Raw genomic sequence first — 16,177 nt, forward strand, 5'->3', positions numbered from 1 at the left:
ATTGTCATGAAAACATTTATATTAGACCTCAAAGATAGATATTTTTATCCAAAATGGTTTCAAGAAGCACTCTCCTGCTCCACTTTCTTTTTCAGTTATCGTTACTTATTGCTCCAAAAAGACCTAAACGTTAACAGCCAAATACAGAACATGTCGTTTCAAACCAGTGGCTGACATTACAGTGCCAACATCCACTACTCATATGTAGTCTACATATGTGCATGTCAGTTTCACACTCCAGCTGGATATACATGTAGATCCAGAAAATAATTCATCCTAAATCACTGACATCTTCACTGTCTGACGGATTAAGTCCACATATCAGGATTAATTTTCTCTTATTGATAAAGAGAAAGTTGAAAAGTAACTGACAGGCACTAACAGGTAACAGATATCACCAGAAAACGTCTTCTTACATAAACCGGCACTTAGACAAAACATTGAATGTTAAAGTAAGAAATGTGAAAGATAAGGCAGTAACATTTTAACCCTGTGGTGTGTTGCCTCGTTTCTCTTTCAGTGTTTGAGAAATGAGCAGACCAATGGCTGTAGTTTTAAAACCAAAATGTTTTTCCCATTCTTGCTTTATAAGAATTTCAGATGCTCAGCAGTTCGTGACCTCTTTTGCCTTTAATGTCTTGTCTTTTTTTCCATAATTAAAAAAAAATGTTTTATGGTATGGCATCTGGACTATGAGCAGGCCACTTAAGTGCCAAAACTTTTAACTATATCATACTGTTATATTACCAGCAGAATGTGGTTTGGGATTGTTTTTGCTGATATAACCAAGGCTTTCTCTGGGGAAAGAAATCATCTACATTCCAACAAATGATCATCCAAAACCTGTAAACATTGTTCAGCATTATTGTGCCCTAATCTACCACCATGCCGTCATAGGTGGGGGATTTTGACTCATTAACAAGCCAGATGCTCCACCTCTACTTTATCCCAGAGGATGTAGGGTCCACAATGTACAAAAGCATTTTTAAATTTTGTTCAATCAGACCACAGAACAGTTTTCCACAATGACTCCATCTCGAAGGAACTTAGGCTCAGAGAAGAAAGCAATATTTGCAGACTTCTTTTATTTATTTATTTGCGCAGTGGAGTTTTAACGTCATTTACGGAATCTGCAATGTACTACATTCTCTGAGATTGATTATTTATTTATTTATTCATGTAGCCATTTCTATTTCAGATTTCTATCTGTTTTTAATGCAGTGTTGTCCGGGGGCCCAGAGAACACAATCATACAGTGCACAGTGAAAATGAGTACACCCCTGTTGAAAAGTAACATTTTGAACAATATTTTAATACACACACAAGTTATTCCCAAAACGTGCATAGAGTAAGTTTAATACAACATCTGTTCAGCTTACAACAGAAAAGAAAGGTCAATAATATAACTTAAATGACATATTTGTCCATTTTTGTGAAATTATGCTGGTGCAAAAGTGAGTACACCCCTATGTTAAACTCCCTGAGAATGGGCCGTGTTGGCCCGAAATGTCATGAAATGAAAAGGCATTAAAAGGGAGGTCATCGTTGTGCGTTTCATCCTTGCCTTACATTGAAATTTTACATTTTGAGTCTGCACCAGGCTAAAAGAGACGTGTGTGAGATTTGACTGAAATCCTATGGAGAGTATCATGATCTGCTTCAGTAGTCACAGTACATGTTGACAAGCATGTTTCTTTTGGTGAAATTCAGCTTCCTACTGTTGATGGCATCCATACAGCCCCAAACCATGTCACTCCCACTACTATGCTTGACTTTAAGCATGGGGCACTTTTCTTTGTACAAATCACTTTTTACCACCACACATGCTTGACACCATCGAAAGCAAATTTGTTTATCATTGTCTCATCAGAGACAAACAAACTAAGGATATGGATTGCTGGAACCATGTCCTGTGATCTGATGACACCAAGATGAACAAATTTGCTTTCGATGGTGTCAAGCATGTGTGGTGGTAAAAAGTGATTTGTACAAAGAAAAGTGCCCCATGCTTAAAGTCAAGCATAGTAGTGGGAGTGACATGGTTTGGGGCTGTATGGATGCCATCAACAGTAGGAAGCTGAATTTCACCAAAAGAAACATGCTTGTCAACATGTACTGTGACTACTGAAGCAGATCATGATACTCTCCATAGGATTTCAGTCAAATCTCACACACGTCTCTTTTAGCCTGGTGCAGACTCAAAATGTAAAATTTCAATGTAAGGCAAGGATGAAACGCACAACGATGACCTCCCTTTTAATGCCTTTTCATTTCATGACATTTCGGGCCAACACGGCCCATTCTCAGGGAGTTTAACATAGGGGTGTACTCACTTTTGCACCAGCATAATTTCACAAAAATGGACAAATATGTCATTTAAGTTATATTATTGACCTTTCTTTTCTGTTGTAAGCTGAACAGATGTTGTATTAAACTTACTCTATGCACGTTTTGGGAATAACTTGTGTGTGTATTAAAATATTGTTCAAAATGTTACTTTTCAACAGGGGTGTACTCATTTTCACTGTGCACTGTATGTATTGGTTTTCAGCCATGTCACTTACAGACGTTTCTCCAGATCATTAAATTATATTGTTTACCACAGATGATGGTTCCACAAACTCTCTTTCAGTGTCATATTAAGTTGGACCATTTGCCCTTTACTAAGTAAAGTGGTTGAAGCCTCTGTGCCTTTATTTCTGAGTTACCTTTTTTTTTTTTTTTTAAACATTGCACAATTTAGCAAAAAAATAAGTGTGAGGTTTTTCTCGACAAATATTTTCAACCATGGTTTGATATGATACACAAAAGCTTATCAATCAAACTATTTTGTTTTCCGCAACAGACATTAGCCTACCGTCCTCCACTTGCAAGAAATACACGTGCCGCCTTTCATCGGGTTATTCGTTACAAACAAAACTATGTAAACTTGTATCTGAAAGGGTAAGGTCGCAGCTCATTCAGCCAGTGCATTTCAAAAACTTTTTGGTGAAGTGTTTCACTCTCACTCATGCTTATGTTCACCCTGACTGCAGCTTTTCAAAGCACGTCAGTCAGCTGTACATGTCTCACACTCGGGTTTGTAAGCAGACACGTCAGCTGCTCTTTTACAAACACAAAAGCCTTTCTTCTCCCTGTCAGGCCATTGACATCAAGGCTGATCAGTAGTGTTTTTTGTGTTATTTACATTGTGATTTTTTTATGGCACAGGCACTGTATGCAGATCTTTACAAGCATGCATTGCTATAAGAAAACAATTTAAATGTGGATACTGTGTCAGACAGCGGCACAGTGCCACTCTGTTTAGCTCAGCTGCTTAAACCTCCTCTCTGGGGAGAAGTCCTACTTTCTCCCCACGCTCCTCTGGGTTGGCTTAAACTGACTCTGCCTGTTGTTGGGAGCAGACTTCTCCCCTCTGTCAGATACTCTTATCAAAGCTTGGCAAGAATAGCGTTGTCACCCAGAGCAAATCTGCTTTGACAAAAGTGCCACAGAGGGAAAGTTGGGGCATGAGGAATAACTCCAAGGCTCCCTGAAATGATTCATGCTCATTTGTTGTAATAGTCAAACTATGACCTAGGATTTATAGCATGGAAATAGATCCTGTTTACAGTATCGGGATGCATAGTTTGTTGTTACTGACAATAACATATCAGGGAATTCAAGGACAAGTCATTGAGATTTAGATTTTGATGTGTGTGCGTGCGTGCGTGTAATAATATTAAGATTATGTTAGCCTGATGTTTCATTTTGCCATTGATTTAAATTACTTGTCTAGCACGTGTTTTAATTTGAGTTTAGCAGTAAATGATTTTACACAAGTCATTCTGACACTATGAACTGAGACAACATCAAAAACCTCCTTTTATTTTAAACCATGAACCAGCTCATCAAAAGATTATGAAGAAAGTGAAAATGTAATAAGCCTCTCGCTGACTTCACCCCTCCAATTAAATCACACCCATCAGCAAGGCAGTTTCTACAGGCCTACCAGTTTTTCAAGAGCACCATTAGAAAGGTGATTTGTGCATATTAATTTGTGCTGCTTTGGTCATAACTTTCTGCATCTTAAATAGCAAAGTAATGAAAGCAACAGTGTAAAACCCACACTAAACCCCTGGTTAAGCACATAATTTTGAATATCTTCAGTAATAAATTAAAAAACAGTTTTATGCAATGCCGGTTTGGCAATGGTATTATCCGGGACCTATCCCGGCCCAAACCATCGACCTGGGCTGCTTGGCCCATGGGGAAAATAGTAATACTAATACTAATTTTTGTCACTTATAATATCAATTCAACTGTAGTCTGCATAAATTCACCATTGCAGTGCAGCCGCCTGCTGCATCACAGCAGATTAAATAGGTTCTACCATGTAAGGGAATTCTCTCCTCCCAAATGTTTCAGATGGTTTGGCCCATGGCTCGTCTTTTAAATAACAATGGCGCGAAACAGAGCGCGTCAGTGATGGAGGGTAGAAAGAGGCCAGGTGGAACAGAGAGGGCTAAGCTAAAAAAAAGACAGGAGGTTGCAGCCAAATGTGCCAAATTGACAGATATCTTCTCAAGACAAGCTGGTAGGTTACTGAGAGATATGGATAATAGGCCTGGTTGTGAATTTGATCAAATAGGCTATAACGTGGCGAACGTTTGCAATGTCAACTCAACTGTCATCTGACAGCTTTTGTTGTTAAATATGTAAAATCTCACAATTTATATGATTTAGAAGTGTATTCCTATATTCAAAGAAGAACTTTCTTTCTTTACGAACACTTTCTTTACATTCCAGTTCTGATGAACAATTGCTTATCACTTTATCACGCTTTATCTCCTCATCAATTGTAGCCTGCATTCCCACAGGCGCGCACATGTGGTTACTAACGCAATATTAAATAGGGGCGATCACATTTGTTGTTTGAGATTTGTTATTAAATGGATCTCAAACGTGCAATTAAAATAAATATAATTATTTAGAAGGGCTGTATGCAAATATTGTACATGGTTCGCGTGCGCAGGGACAGGGGCAGTAGGTATGGCAGGGCAGGGGCAGCGCGAGCACATTGGGGTGTTTAGTTGCCTTTTTTAATTACTGGAGAGTCTGCATGCGCTTTCTATCCGCGGGAATCAGCATGTTTCATGTTCAAGCCTTCCCCTCCCATTTATTATAATGTGAGCTGAGCCTGCTCACGCCCGTGCAGGGAATAGACTGTTCTATTTTCAAGTTGCAATGAGCACTTATCCGGACACCGCGCGGGCACGACGCTTTGATGTGAAAGGAAGAATCTGTTTTCTTGTTGATTTCTATCCATTTCGGACTGAACACAAATGCAGATGCAGACACGTTCACGTCCCGTGCTTGCTGTGTGTAAACGAACCGAACACTTGCTTTACATTCCAGTTAAAACAAATAAAAAGCATTGTGAGAGAATTGTTTTTTGTTTGTTTTATCTTTTTTCATGGACTCCAATTCCTCCTCCATATCAGAGTGGCCTGAATTTGAATTAAATTCCCGGACTGAGAAAATGGCCCACCCCGGCCCTGGTTTTATGTATTAAAACCTTCTTAGCCAAAGTTATTGAACTAAAAGAAAATTGGCTTTCACACAGTGAAATAAATAATACAGATCTTTTACTTAAAGCTATAATGTGTAATATTTCACGGACAATGAATGTCTCCATGTCGCTCCGCCATTTTAAAACTACGGGATTTGTAGAAGGACATGTCATCAGCTTCGCATTTTCCGTTTCCAATGTGGAAACGGAAAATGCGAAGCTGATGACATGTCCTTCTACAAATCCCGTAGTTTTAAAATGGCGGAGCGACATGGAGACATTCATTGGAGTGTAACACTCTTATGTACATTCGTATGCTGAATATAAAGAATATAAGAACACTGCACTTTTGTGATGGAGGTAATTAATAACGATTGAGGTAATACTTGTGAATGATAAGACTCAAATTTGTTAATAGACAACGTGAAATATTACACATTATGGCTTTAATTTCACATGGCCTAAATTAACCAGTTAGACACGGTTTCATTGCATAAAACAGTTGATTATTATTATTATGTTTCTTGCTCACAATGATGAAGACAAAAGAGCCATTTGAGAGAATCAGAGATGCTATTATGAAAAAAAAAAAACTAAAATAGTTCCAAATGCAACAAGGCAATCATCAGGATCTTGACATCCCTATTTCAACTGTTTCTAGTGTGAAAAGAAGTTTCACAGCCATAAATCCGTGAAGATTGCTTCAGGGATGTGAAAGAAACTCAGTGAGGGAAGTCTGTGAAGGTTGCTGCAGAATGTGGAAAAAATACATAACAATGTGTCAAAAGAGCTTCAGGCTTATCTGAAGTGGTGGTCTTAGCTTATAGTATATGCTGCACGCTTAACCAAATAGGGCTTTAAGGAAATATCAGTCTTGTCCTTCTATGCCTTCCTTTCCGACAACTTCCATAGATCTTTCTGGGATAATGTTTTATGCTGTACTTAAGAGGAATTTTGAGGTATCTGTATTTTTAGCTTTGAGTTTATTTTTCTGTCAGCTTTTTACTTACTAAATTTTGATATGAATATCTGTATGTTCTACTCATTTAAAGCAATACAATGTAACTTCTCAAAAAGCCCACTATGGAGCTCCCCCTACAGGCTTGGAGGCCTGTCGTAAATACAACACCCTTTCGCTTTTACTTTCCCGTTTGTTGACAAACCGGCGAGGAGTCAGAAGGTGCAAGCTATGTCGACCGAGAAGGTAAGAGTAATCAAATGTACCTGGGAGCGTGAGAGGGGTCTATTTGTTTTTGCGGTAGGTGTGCCAGAAAGCAAGTCGAAGTACTTCCGCTCAGCTCCCGGGCCGGTCCAGCAAAGTTACATAGCGCAGTTATTCCAACTCAGACCCCCGAAGGGCATAGGAGACAGGCCAATCGTAATATTAAAACTCATTCTAGCGGCACAATTTTTTTCAAGCTGTTATTTTAAGATAGTAATGTTACATAGTATTGCTTTAATTTTTAAAAGAGGCTCATCACATTTAATGTTTTTTTTTTGTTGTTATTTAAGATTAAGATTAAAATCAGATTAAGATTAAGATCAGATCTATTGTTATGTAGATGCAGGAAATACACAAAGTTACTCCTCCGCATTTAACTGTCACGTTTGGGTGGTGTGATGATGCGTGGCGTGGAGATAGGACACAGATGCAGATATTTCCAAAGTAAGAAACTTGATTTATTTCCACGAACAAAAAGCGCGGCTGAGCCGGATTACAAAAACTAAACTAAAACAAACCAAAAGGACAATCCTGACATGGGGAATAAACTTGACTAGGACAACTGTGGCTAGGAAGCATGAAAGACGATGACCATCTTGAGGGACGGGGATGGTGACGGTGAGGATCTGGCACTGGTGCATGGGAAACCTGGAAACTAAATACTGAGGGAGTGATTGGTGAGTGAGTGCAGCTGTGGGGAAAAAACACAGGTGTTGTGAGTGAAGGTGATGGCAGGGCAACAGAAACATGTTGGGGAACATGGCAAAACTAAAGACTAGACCTGAGCTTAAAGCTTAAAACTTAAAACTAAACAGGAACTGAAAACAAGACAAAAACCCAGAGACATGACATTAACCAATCCAGGTTGGCACCTGTTGAACACGCACATGCACTCATGGAGACAGATGCCATATACACTGGAGCGGTGGGCAGACATTCACAGCACCCAGGGAGCATGGGGGTAAGGGTGCTCAAGGGCACCTCAGCCATGGCAAGGAGCTGTCACCAATCTTTGAGTGGTGAGAGTGGGAATCAAGCCGCCAACCTTCTGGTTATTGGACGACCCACTCTAGCCACTGGGCCACACCATGTTTATTCAGTCAATAGTGACATTTAGAAATAGCAATTGCATGCTGTTTTGATCAGCACAGGTCAGACATAACAAGTCACATGAACATAACTTTACGAAACAGACAAGAAGGAGACTTGAATGTAATGCCTGTGCCAAATGGTTCAGCACAACACTGCAAATGGAGCTGATTCAGAGCAGCGAGTTAGTCCTTATCTGTAACATTATTGAACGGTTTGAAGCTGTCATCTGTCATGCTTCTGGCCAAATGCTTTGAGTCTGTGTTACTGTTTTCTTTCTTTTGTTCCAATCTTATATTTATAGTTAAAAAGATTTAATATTCTTCAGCATATGCATTTTATAAAAGGTTTAGTTAGTGTTGTTAACTTTGCACTTAAACAGCTGGTCGAATTGTTCCTCAAAGGGTTGTTATTTTATCTTACTCAAATTATATTTAAGAGCCTGTACTTACTCATTTTTACTTAAGCTTACTGCTTTCAATTTTTTTTTTAACAAAAGCCACCACCACCCCAGTTTCAGGTGTTTTTCTTTTCTCTAAAAGATGCGGTTGAAATCCTTATTTAAGAAATGTTCTCATAAAACTCTTGTTCACTTTCAATTGCCTTCCTCTGGCTCGTCTTTCTCTCCTTGTGACAACAAAGAAAAACAGATGCAAGGCAGCATCAGAACTGCTGATACACACCGTAACAAATGACAACTTGTCTTGACAACATCACATTCCACCTCCAGACAGCTGTCTTCCTGTCTTTAAGTTGTCCTTTCTCTCTGATGCAGATACTTTGGTCTTTGTCTTATCTTTTCCTCTGCCTTTGCTGCCTTTTGGCACCCACTGAAACATCTCTGCCTCTGTGGTGTCAGTCTTCCTGTCTTGTTATCTTCCATCACCTCATCAGCTTTACCATTTGGCATTGTAGCTGAATGAAATGTATTATTTGAAAGCAAAGAGATGCTTCTCAAGAACTGTTGATTGTGGACCAGAGATCTCTTGGCTGAGTTTGAGCTTGGATTTGGTGGCCCTTACAAATAAAACAGGCTTTGAGCTGCATTTGAATTGTCACAGTGTTTGGGACCTTAAATGCAAGGGTAATGAGTAGGTATAGAAATTCATCACCTCCTGACACTGCGCCATTATCATTGACATTTGGCTCCCTGAGCATTTGGCCAGAAATTCTGGTATTAGTCTTGAATAAAAGATGAACCCAGCCCATTTCCCCTCTCCTTGGCCACTGAGGATATTACTTATTTGGATCCTGACATTTATTATTTGTCTTATTCTCAATATGACCACTAAATGGAGTATTCTTAAAATTTTATTTGGAAAAATGTGTATACGTATACTACACTTATACATATGTATACTAGAATAGAATAGAATAGAATAGAATAGAATAGAATATAAATAGAATAGAACTTTATTCATACTACACTTCAGGTGCAGGATTGGACATGTCATAATCTTCAGTGCAGTTCAAAAGCTCCTCTCACAACACTCTCATGAAAAGAAAACAGCCACCAGTTATAATGAAATGTATGATCATATATCCAAAACCATCTTTTTGTTTGTATTATAATTTACGTAAATGTACCCTTTCACTCATTAAACTGCTGTTTCCTGCACTAATCCATTTTGTTGTCGGCTGAATCACTGCTTGCATCTTACTTCTGATATGAGAGCACAGAAGGAAGCTTTAATTATCCTGGTTCCAAGTAATAAGTGGCATCATCTGGAATCAGTCATTATATCTGTTAAACCACCCATGAGAGGATGGCTATAAACAGGAAAAATGATCTAATTACAAACTAGTTCATCAGGGTAACCCTAGCATATGGAGAGAAACACTCAGAGTTAAGCTTTTCATATTCTTTTCCAGAAAAGGTTTGGTTACACTTGTTATTGGAGAAAGATGTTAGATGATTGGGCAGCAGATGGCACTATCCAATGGTCGGTTTAAATCCGAACCTTGAAAACTTTTATATTTAATACAGATTTTTAAGGAAGCGCATAATTTAAGAATATGACACACAATGAAAACAGATCTAGCTAAGCAATATGATAGGAACAGTGAATGATAGGACACCTTGACAAAAATCAAACCGTAACGTAAGCAGGTGATTTGCCACATGCAAAATGTTTTTCCCTCAGCGGTATGCTGAAAAAGCGCTGTAATGCAAATCTAACCCCAACCCAAACACTTTTTTTATATATATTTTAGAAGGGGAGAGGGCTCTGGCCTTTTTTGTAAGACATTTTCTGACCCAACCCCATTCTCCACAAAGGAGGAGCTTGTAGCCTCATTGAAAAACCCTTACATTCACCATCAGGTCTGACCTCATTCACCCCAAAGCACATCAAATCGCAAATGTGATCCATAAACGTTGCCAGATTAATTAAGGGTCAAATGTACATGTTAAAGAGTGTATTGAATTGTTGCTGGAAAAAAGTTTTGAGTGGAGAATAATTAAGAACAGTCATAGTGTAGCTGAATGTTATATAAAATGAAAAAGTCACGAAAAAGTCACGACTATTCATGAACTATGAGTTAGTTGCTAAGGAAATCACACTCCCAGCTGTAAATGAAAACTTTACTATTCATGTTTGTGTTGGACATAAATAAACTGTCACTGTGTGCACTGCCTGCAAAACAGAAATGCAGCGTATAAAACACAAAGGCAAAGCTATCTAACAGGTATCAACATGCCAACTACCAGAATTATACATTAAAATTCTTACCTGCCTGTTGATCCGCGACCCGATCCCCGGACAAGCGGCAGATAATGGATGGATGGATGAATTCTCACCTGACTGTTGATTCACAAGCATACACCAATCTTCGACTAATCGCATCAGGCATGATGCAGAACTTTTCTCATTTGTTTCGTTGCAGAGTATAGTTCTTGCTTTCAATATAAAACAATTTCCTTCGCAATGAAGGGCTCAAAAGCCCTTTATTGTTTTATGAGGTGACAAATGAGCACAACGTATTCAGAGACAGGTTGCCTGAGCCATATTTGGGTCAAGTTTGGAGGAGACTAAAGCAAAGCTCATATATGAGTGGGATACACCTTCAAAGGAGCATCTTTCTTTCCGTTGCTAAAACTGTCCATGTATTTTCAGTTTAATCAGCATGTAGTATGCAAATCATCTTAAGAAAATTCATACCTCCCTACAAAAATAATATATGACTTGTTTAACTCGGTTGCTGCCAAAGAATTCTGCTCAGCTTCCTGAGTCCAAGCAGACTGTACTTTTTTTGCCAGGCTCCTCGCCATGTTTGTCGTACGTCTGCATGATTTATAAACCTTTCAAGTTTCCCCGCTTGTGTACCCTCACCCAATACCTAGTGCTCTCTTTGGCTATCGCTCATTGCTGGTGTCACAGGGCTTACAACAGTTCCAGCATGATGATAAAAGTTAGAGTAACAAAAAAAATGTTGCAAAAACTAACTTTTGCAAAAATAAAAAGTTCACGTTGACCAAGTTGTGTTTTAAATTGTTTTTCACAGACCCAAGACGGTTTATTGTTGCAAATTGGGGTATTTTCTTTGGAGATGTGACACTTATTTCATTCTGAAGATGCACTGTGGTTAACGGCATGACAATGTTAAGTTCCCACTGTAGATTTAAAGGCAACACTGTCAACACACAGCCTATCACATCTCCTGTTGTCTAACCTGACCTTTGTATAGAGGTGACTGTTACAACCCTCTTAATTATGATTAGTCATGGCACTGGGGTGTAACACAAACAAAGTAAGTAATACCTCAGTCAGTTGATGTCCATAGAAAAAAGTATAATTAATTTATAATTGTGAAAAGGTAACATAACAAAAAGATCATCCAAAACCACAGTGAAGCTTTTACTCTGCAGGGTCTCTGAGGCCAAAACAACAAACAAAACACCCCCTCTAATTATGAAATGAAAATATCTCTGGCTAAGAGTAAACTTAAAATTACAAGGGCTAAACTCCCTGCCTGACCAAAAAACAGGAGAAAAGAGTGAGAACAAAAAAGGCAGAGAACCCCTACCAGCTTCCACTGTGAGAAAACAAAACACAAAATTACTCGTCAGTGACCTAAAGCAAATACCAAAACTGTACACCTTTTCAAAACACAATACCCGAGCACGAGGCCCAGAGGAAAAAGGAAGGACCGCTTGGCACATCTGAGTGAAGCTCTTTATGGAGCAGCTGACGAGCTGTAATACCAATCACCTGTGGCAGCAAGGTAGGCCTGAAACACAGGAAAGGGTAAGAAGGGTGTCTCATGAAGAGAGCTCCCCCCTGGAGGTCGGTGACCGCCCAATCTTTTTACAAACACAAATTCATCAAGAATTAACTGTAAAAGGGCTGTCAGTGAGGAAACGGCCTCAGAGCAGGACTGTCAAAGAAAAGGCAAATTTATCAGCAGCCAGTCATAAGTCCATCCATCTATTTTCTATACCCGCTTAATCCATCGTTCGGGTCAAGGGGGGGGCTGGAGCCTATCCCAGCAGTCATCGGGCGAGAGGCGGGATACACCCTGGACAGGTTGCCAGTCCATCACAGGGCCACACAGAGACAAACAAGACAAACAACCACACTCACTCATACTCACTCCTAAGGACAATTTAGAGTCACGAATTAACCTAACATGCATGTTTTTGGACGGTGGGAGGAAGCCGGAGTACCCGGAGAGAACCCACGCATACATGGGGAGAACATGCAAACTCCACACAGAAAAGCCCCAGCCGGGAGTTGTCAGAAGTCCAATGTGGAGTAATTTGCTGCAGGGTAATTAGGCATTGTACTGATATGAGGGATATAATTTCATCAGGAGGGTTTGCAGGTGTTCATCCAAGCTAATTAACTGCTTGTTAACAGCAAAGGGCTGGTTCAGCAGCTGTCAAAGCACATTCAGCCAGAAGTGCTGTTTGTTCTGCTGCAAGGTTTAATCTTTTCCCCTGTGTATAGTTAAAACTGGATGTAGCAGACAGTGTTGATTAATCCGGTGATATTTGCTACCGTAATGTACAGTATTCTTCTTCCTGATATGTTCCCTCTTGCTTTGTAACATTTTCTCTTTGTCCTTGTCTTATTTTTTTCTTTTATTTATCTGCAGATTTTTGCTCCTTTCAGTCTAAAACCAATTGTCACTCTCCATTTAGATGTCCTCTTGAATCATGTTATTATATGTAGTGCGCATGCTGCCCTTGTCACGTCCCAGACAAGGTTTTCTTGTTCACAACCCCTTTTTATCCACAATAATTCAACAAAAAATGTTTTAATCAGGCTATGCATTTTGCATTCACAATGTCCTCAGCTGTCTTTCTTTCTTTCTTTCTTTCTTTCTTGCTTTATGTTTACCAGGCATGGCTGACGGAGATCCATGAATACGCTCAACAGGATGTGGTGCTCATGCTGCTAGGAAACAAGGTAGACCACTGACAGTTGTCACTACAATAGAGCATCTGAAAAAGAAGTCTTGATAATGTTGACAATCTTACATCACGTTGTGTTGACTTTGGGATATCTGAGCCTGTTTTTGTCTCACCAGGCTGATTCAACTCATGACAGGGTGGTGAAAAAAGAGGACGGTGAGAAGCTCGCTAAGGTAAAGACGAGCAAAGCCACGAAAAGATCGACCGAGTTTGATTCAAATTTGGTAGAAAGTAAAGCTTCTTACAATATTACCATAGACTTCCCACATATCTGTTCAAAGTGTTTTAAAATCAAGACCTCCTTCTTTCACGTCATTTTCAACTGAAATTTTCATGATTTACTGAATTTCTATTGCATGTGAGATGACTAACTATATTACTAAAAGGTTCAGTTATATACAGATCAGTTTAAAAAAATGTTCTGTTCATTATATCAGACTTCCTTCACCTATGAGAAAATGTACAATCTGCAAGCAAAAAAGATGAGTAAAAAAAGGCCAATTATTCTCCTCAGACACAGGATAAACGAATAATCATTTCAGTAACTTAAGGCTCAGTCTAGGAAGAGCAGACACATTAGTTATCATCTCTGTTTGCAGAGATGTATTCCACTGCAGATGGAAAGCCGGGAGACAAATTACTAGCTCAGAGATTATCCAAAGTAAACTAATTAAATTACAAATATTGCTCTGGTAGACACTGATGTAGACCTTGTTTCCTTCTTTTTGTTCCACTGAAAAGTCTAAGTCTGTTAAAGTGTTACAATTGCATGGCTGTTCATACTGGGAGTGTCAGGGCAAATAATCATCATTGCTTTGACTCTGCAGGAATTTGGGGTTCCGTTCATGGAGACCAGCGCCAGGTCAGGTCTCAATGTAGAGCTGGCTTTCATGGCGGTGGCCAAGTGAGTATAATTCAGCAGGTGACTTTTTTTCTCATTTGGAGCAGGGAGTTGTGCTTGGTTCACAATTTATCTTGAACTCACAAATTGCCAAAAGGAAACTCCACCTGGTGGAGCAACATGGCACATTTTCTGACATCTCTTGTTCCTCTGCCATGTTAGTGAATACAGTTGTACTTGAATAAATTATTGACTGCAATTAAGAAATTCACAATTAATCATCAACATCCCTATTTGTTATTTTAATATTTTAAAAGTGCTCACATATAACAGGTCTAAATAGTGAGAAAAATATTTTGTTGATCACACAATTTGTAATTAGTTTGACCCCATAAGAAAGAGAAAAAAAAACAAGAAATCTTTATTTAAGGTATGCCTTTTGCACTATAAAGTATTAAAACTCTAATACCCTCAAATTAAAGCTCACAATGTCCAAATTTTTCTGGACAAAATTTATCTCATAATATTCTCTTGCTTTTTCCCAGGGAGCTGAAGCACAGGTCCATGAAGGATCCCAGTGAGAAGTTTAAGCTCCAGGAGTATGTAAACAAGGAGGTGAAAGGTGCTGGCTGCTGTAGGTCTTAAACAGTTTTATGTGTGTGTGCATCTCTATTTGGTGATCACTTATCTTCATGTTGTATGTGATCATGTATGGACTTATCAGAGATAAGGAGTCAGCTCTGGCGAGGTGTAAACTTTTTTGGACCTTCTGTTTCTCTCTCTCAAACCTCATCTAATTACACAAGACCTACATCTGGTGCGCTCCTCAATCATGCATTTGCTCATCCCTCCTCTTTCTGTAGCTGTGAATGTAGCCCGGGGTTATGATTGCGAAAGAAAGACACAGCACACTTCTGTTAGGGGACATTTTCATCCATAACTGTAGCTCTACAATTATCTTTTTGTCCTTGCAATATAATGCGTTAGCTTGTGCGGTTAATTGATTTAAAAGTGGATTTAATCACAACATAATTCTGTTTATTGAAGTGAAGATGCATGTTTTGTGAAGCAATTTATTTTCTCACATGTACTTAGAATGTCATTAGCAGCTTCTGTTAGAATGCTGTGGATGACTCTCCACACACTAGATGTGTTGTGGTGTTTCTCTTATCCATGTTTCAGTGTTTTAAAAGGCTCCCTGGGGCCTGTTTAGCTCACCAGCAGAAATTCTAAAAAAATAAAAAAAGTATTTCTATGATAGAGACATGAATATTTGGAAAAATATGTATTTGCTCAACATACAGCAAATGCAAACAGATGTTGCTATTTTGAATACAAAGGCACTGAGCAGAAATGAGCAGAAATCAATTCTAGTATACAGCATTGGAAATAAATGTGTAGAAAAATGTGTCATGGACTGGTAACCTCTCGTACTGCTGCATTTGTGTACATTGTTTGTGAAATAATCAAAAATCTAATAATCAAGCCTACTTTATGTTATCTATATACAGTGGAGTTTTAACAAATGTGGTGTAAATACTTAACTGCTTTTTTCTGCATGTAAAAAAGTTTCAGTGGAGGGGGGAACAGCACTTCAAGTGGGAAAAGAAAAATATAGTTGAGGTTGAGGAGAATTAGTTACCTAAAGTGTTGTATGATATATGTGTGTTTTATTGGTATATTTGTAGCCCTAGGCAAATGTATTAGGCTGCTTTAATTGCCTTTTTTTTTCCATTGAATAATATATAATTGGGGTAATTAGTGCCATGTTTTCTTAAAAACATTTGAACTGATATGTTTCGTATGTTTTGACAGTATTACCTATTCTTCATGAAAGACAGGCTTCTTTTTCAAGACTTTTGCATTCATAGACCATGACCATATAAATGGAGCATCTCTCTGTGCAGCGCATACTGTACATTCTCGTGTGTTTTCCTATCTCGATGTTCAGGGTCTCGGTTTCCTTTTTTGTTTGTTGGTATGTTTAGCTACCATTCGATGTGCAACTTATTTCTTGAAACTGAAAGTTTACTACAATAAAAAAAAACAATACAGATG

The 16,177-nt window shown here is 38.8% G+C and overlaps 1 protein-coding gene across 1 annotated transcript in view; it reads left to right on the forward strand.

Moving 5' to 3' along the window:
• The window catches only part of LOC142371292 (ras-related protein Rab-26-like), a 53,517-nt gene extending 37,340 nt beyond the window's left edge, over nucleotides 1–16,177 (forward strand). Inside the window, exons 6-9 of the mRNA XM_075453934.1 lie at nucleotides 13,208–13,273; nucleotides 13,395–13,451; nucleotides 14,106–14,182; nucleotides 14,665–16,177. Of these exons, the coding sequence (XP_075310049.1) occupies nucleotides 13,208–13,273; nucleotides 13,395–13,451; nucleotides 14,106–14,182; nucleotides 14,665–14,764 (300 nt within the window). The 3' untranslated portion in view covers nucleotides 14,765–16,177. The remainder of the gene's footprint in view (nucleotides 1–13,207; nucleotides 13,274–13,394; nucleotides 13,452–14,105; nucleotides 14,183–14,664) is intronic.

The sequence above is a fragment of the Odontesthes bonariensis genome, chromosome 21, assembly GCF_027942865.1.
Source record: "Odontesthes bonariensis isolate fOdoBon6 chromosome 21, fOdoBon6.hap1, whole genome shotgun sequence".
Taxonomy (NCBI): domain Eukaryota; kingdom Metazoa; phylum Chordata; class Actinopteri; order Atheriniformes; family Atherinopsidae; genus Odontesthes; species Odontesthes bonariensis.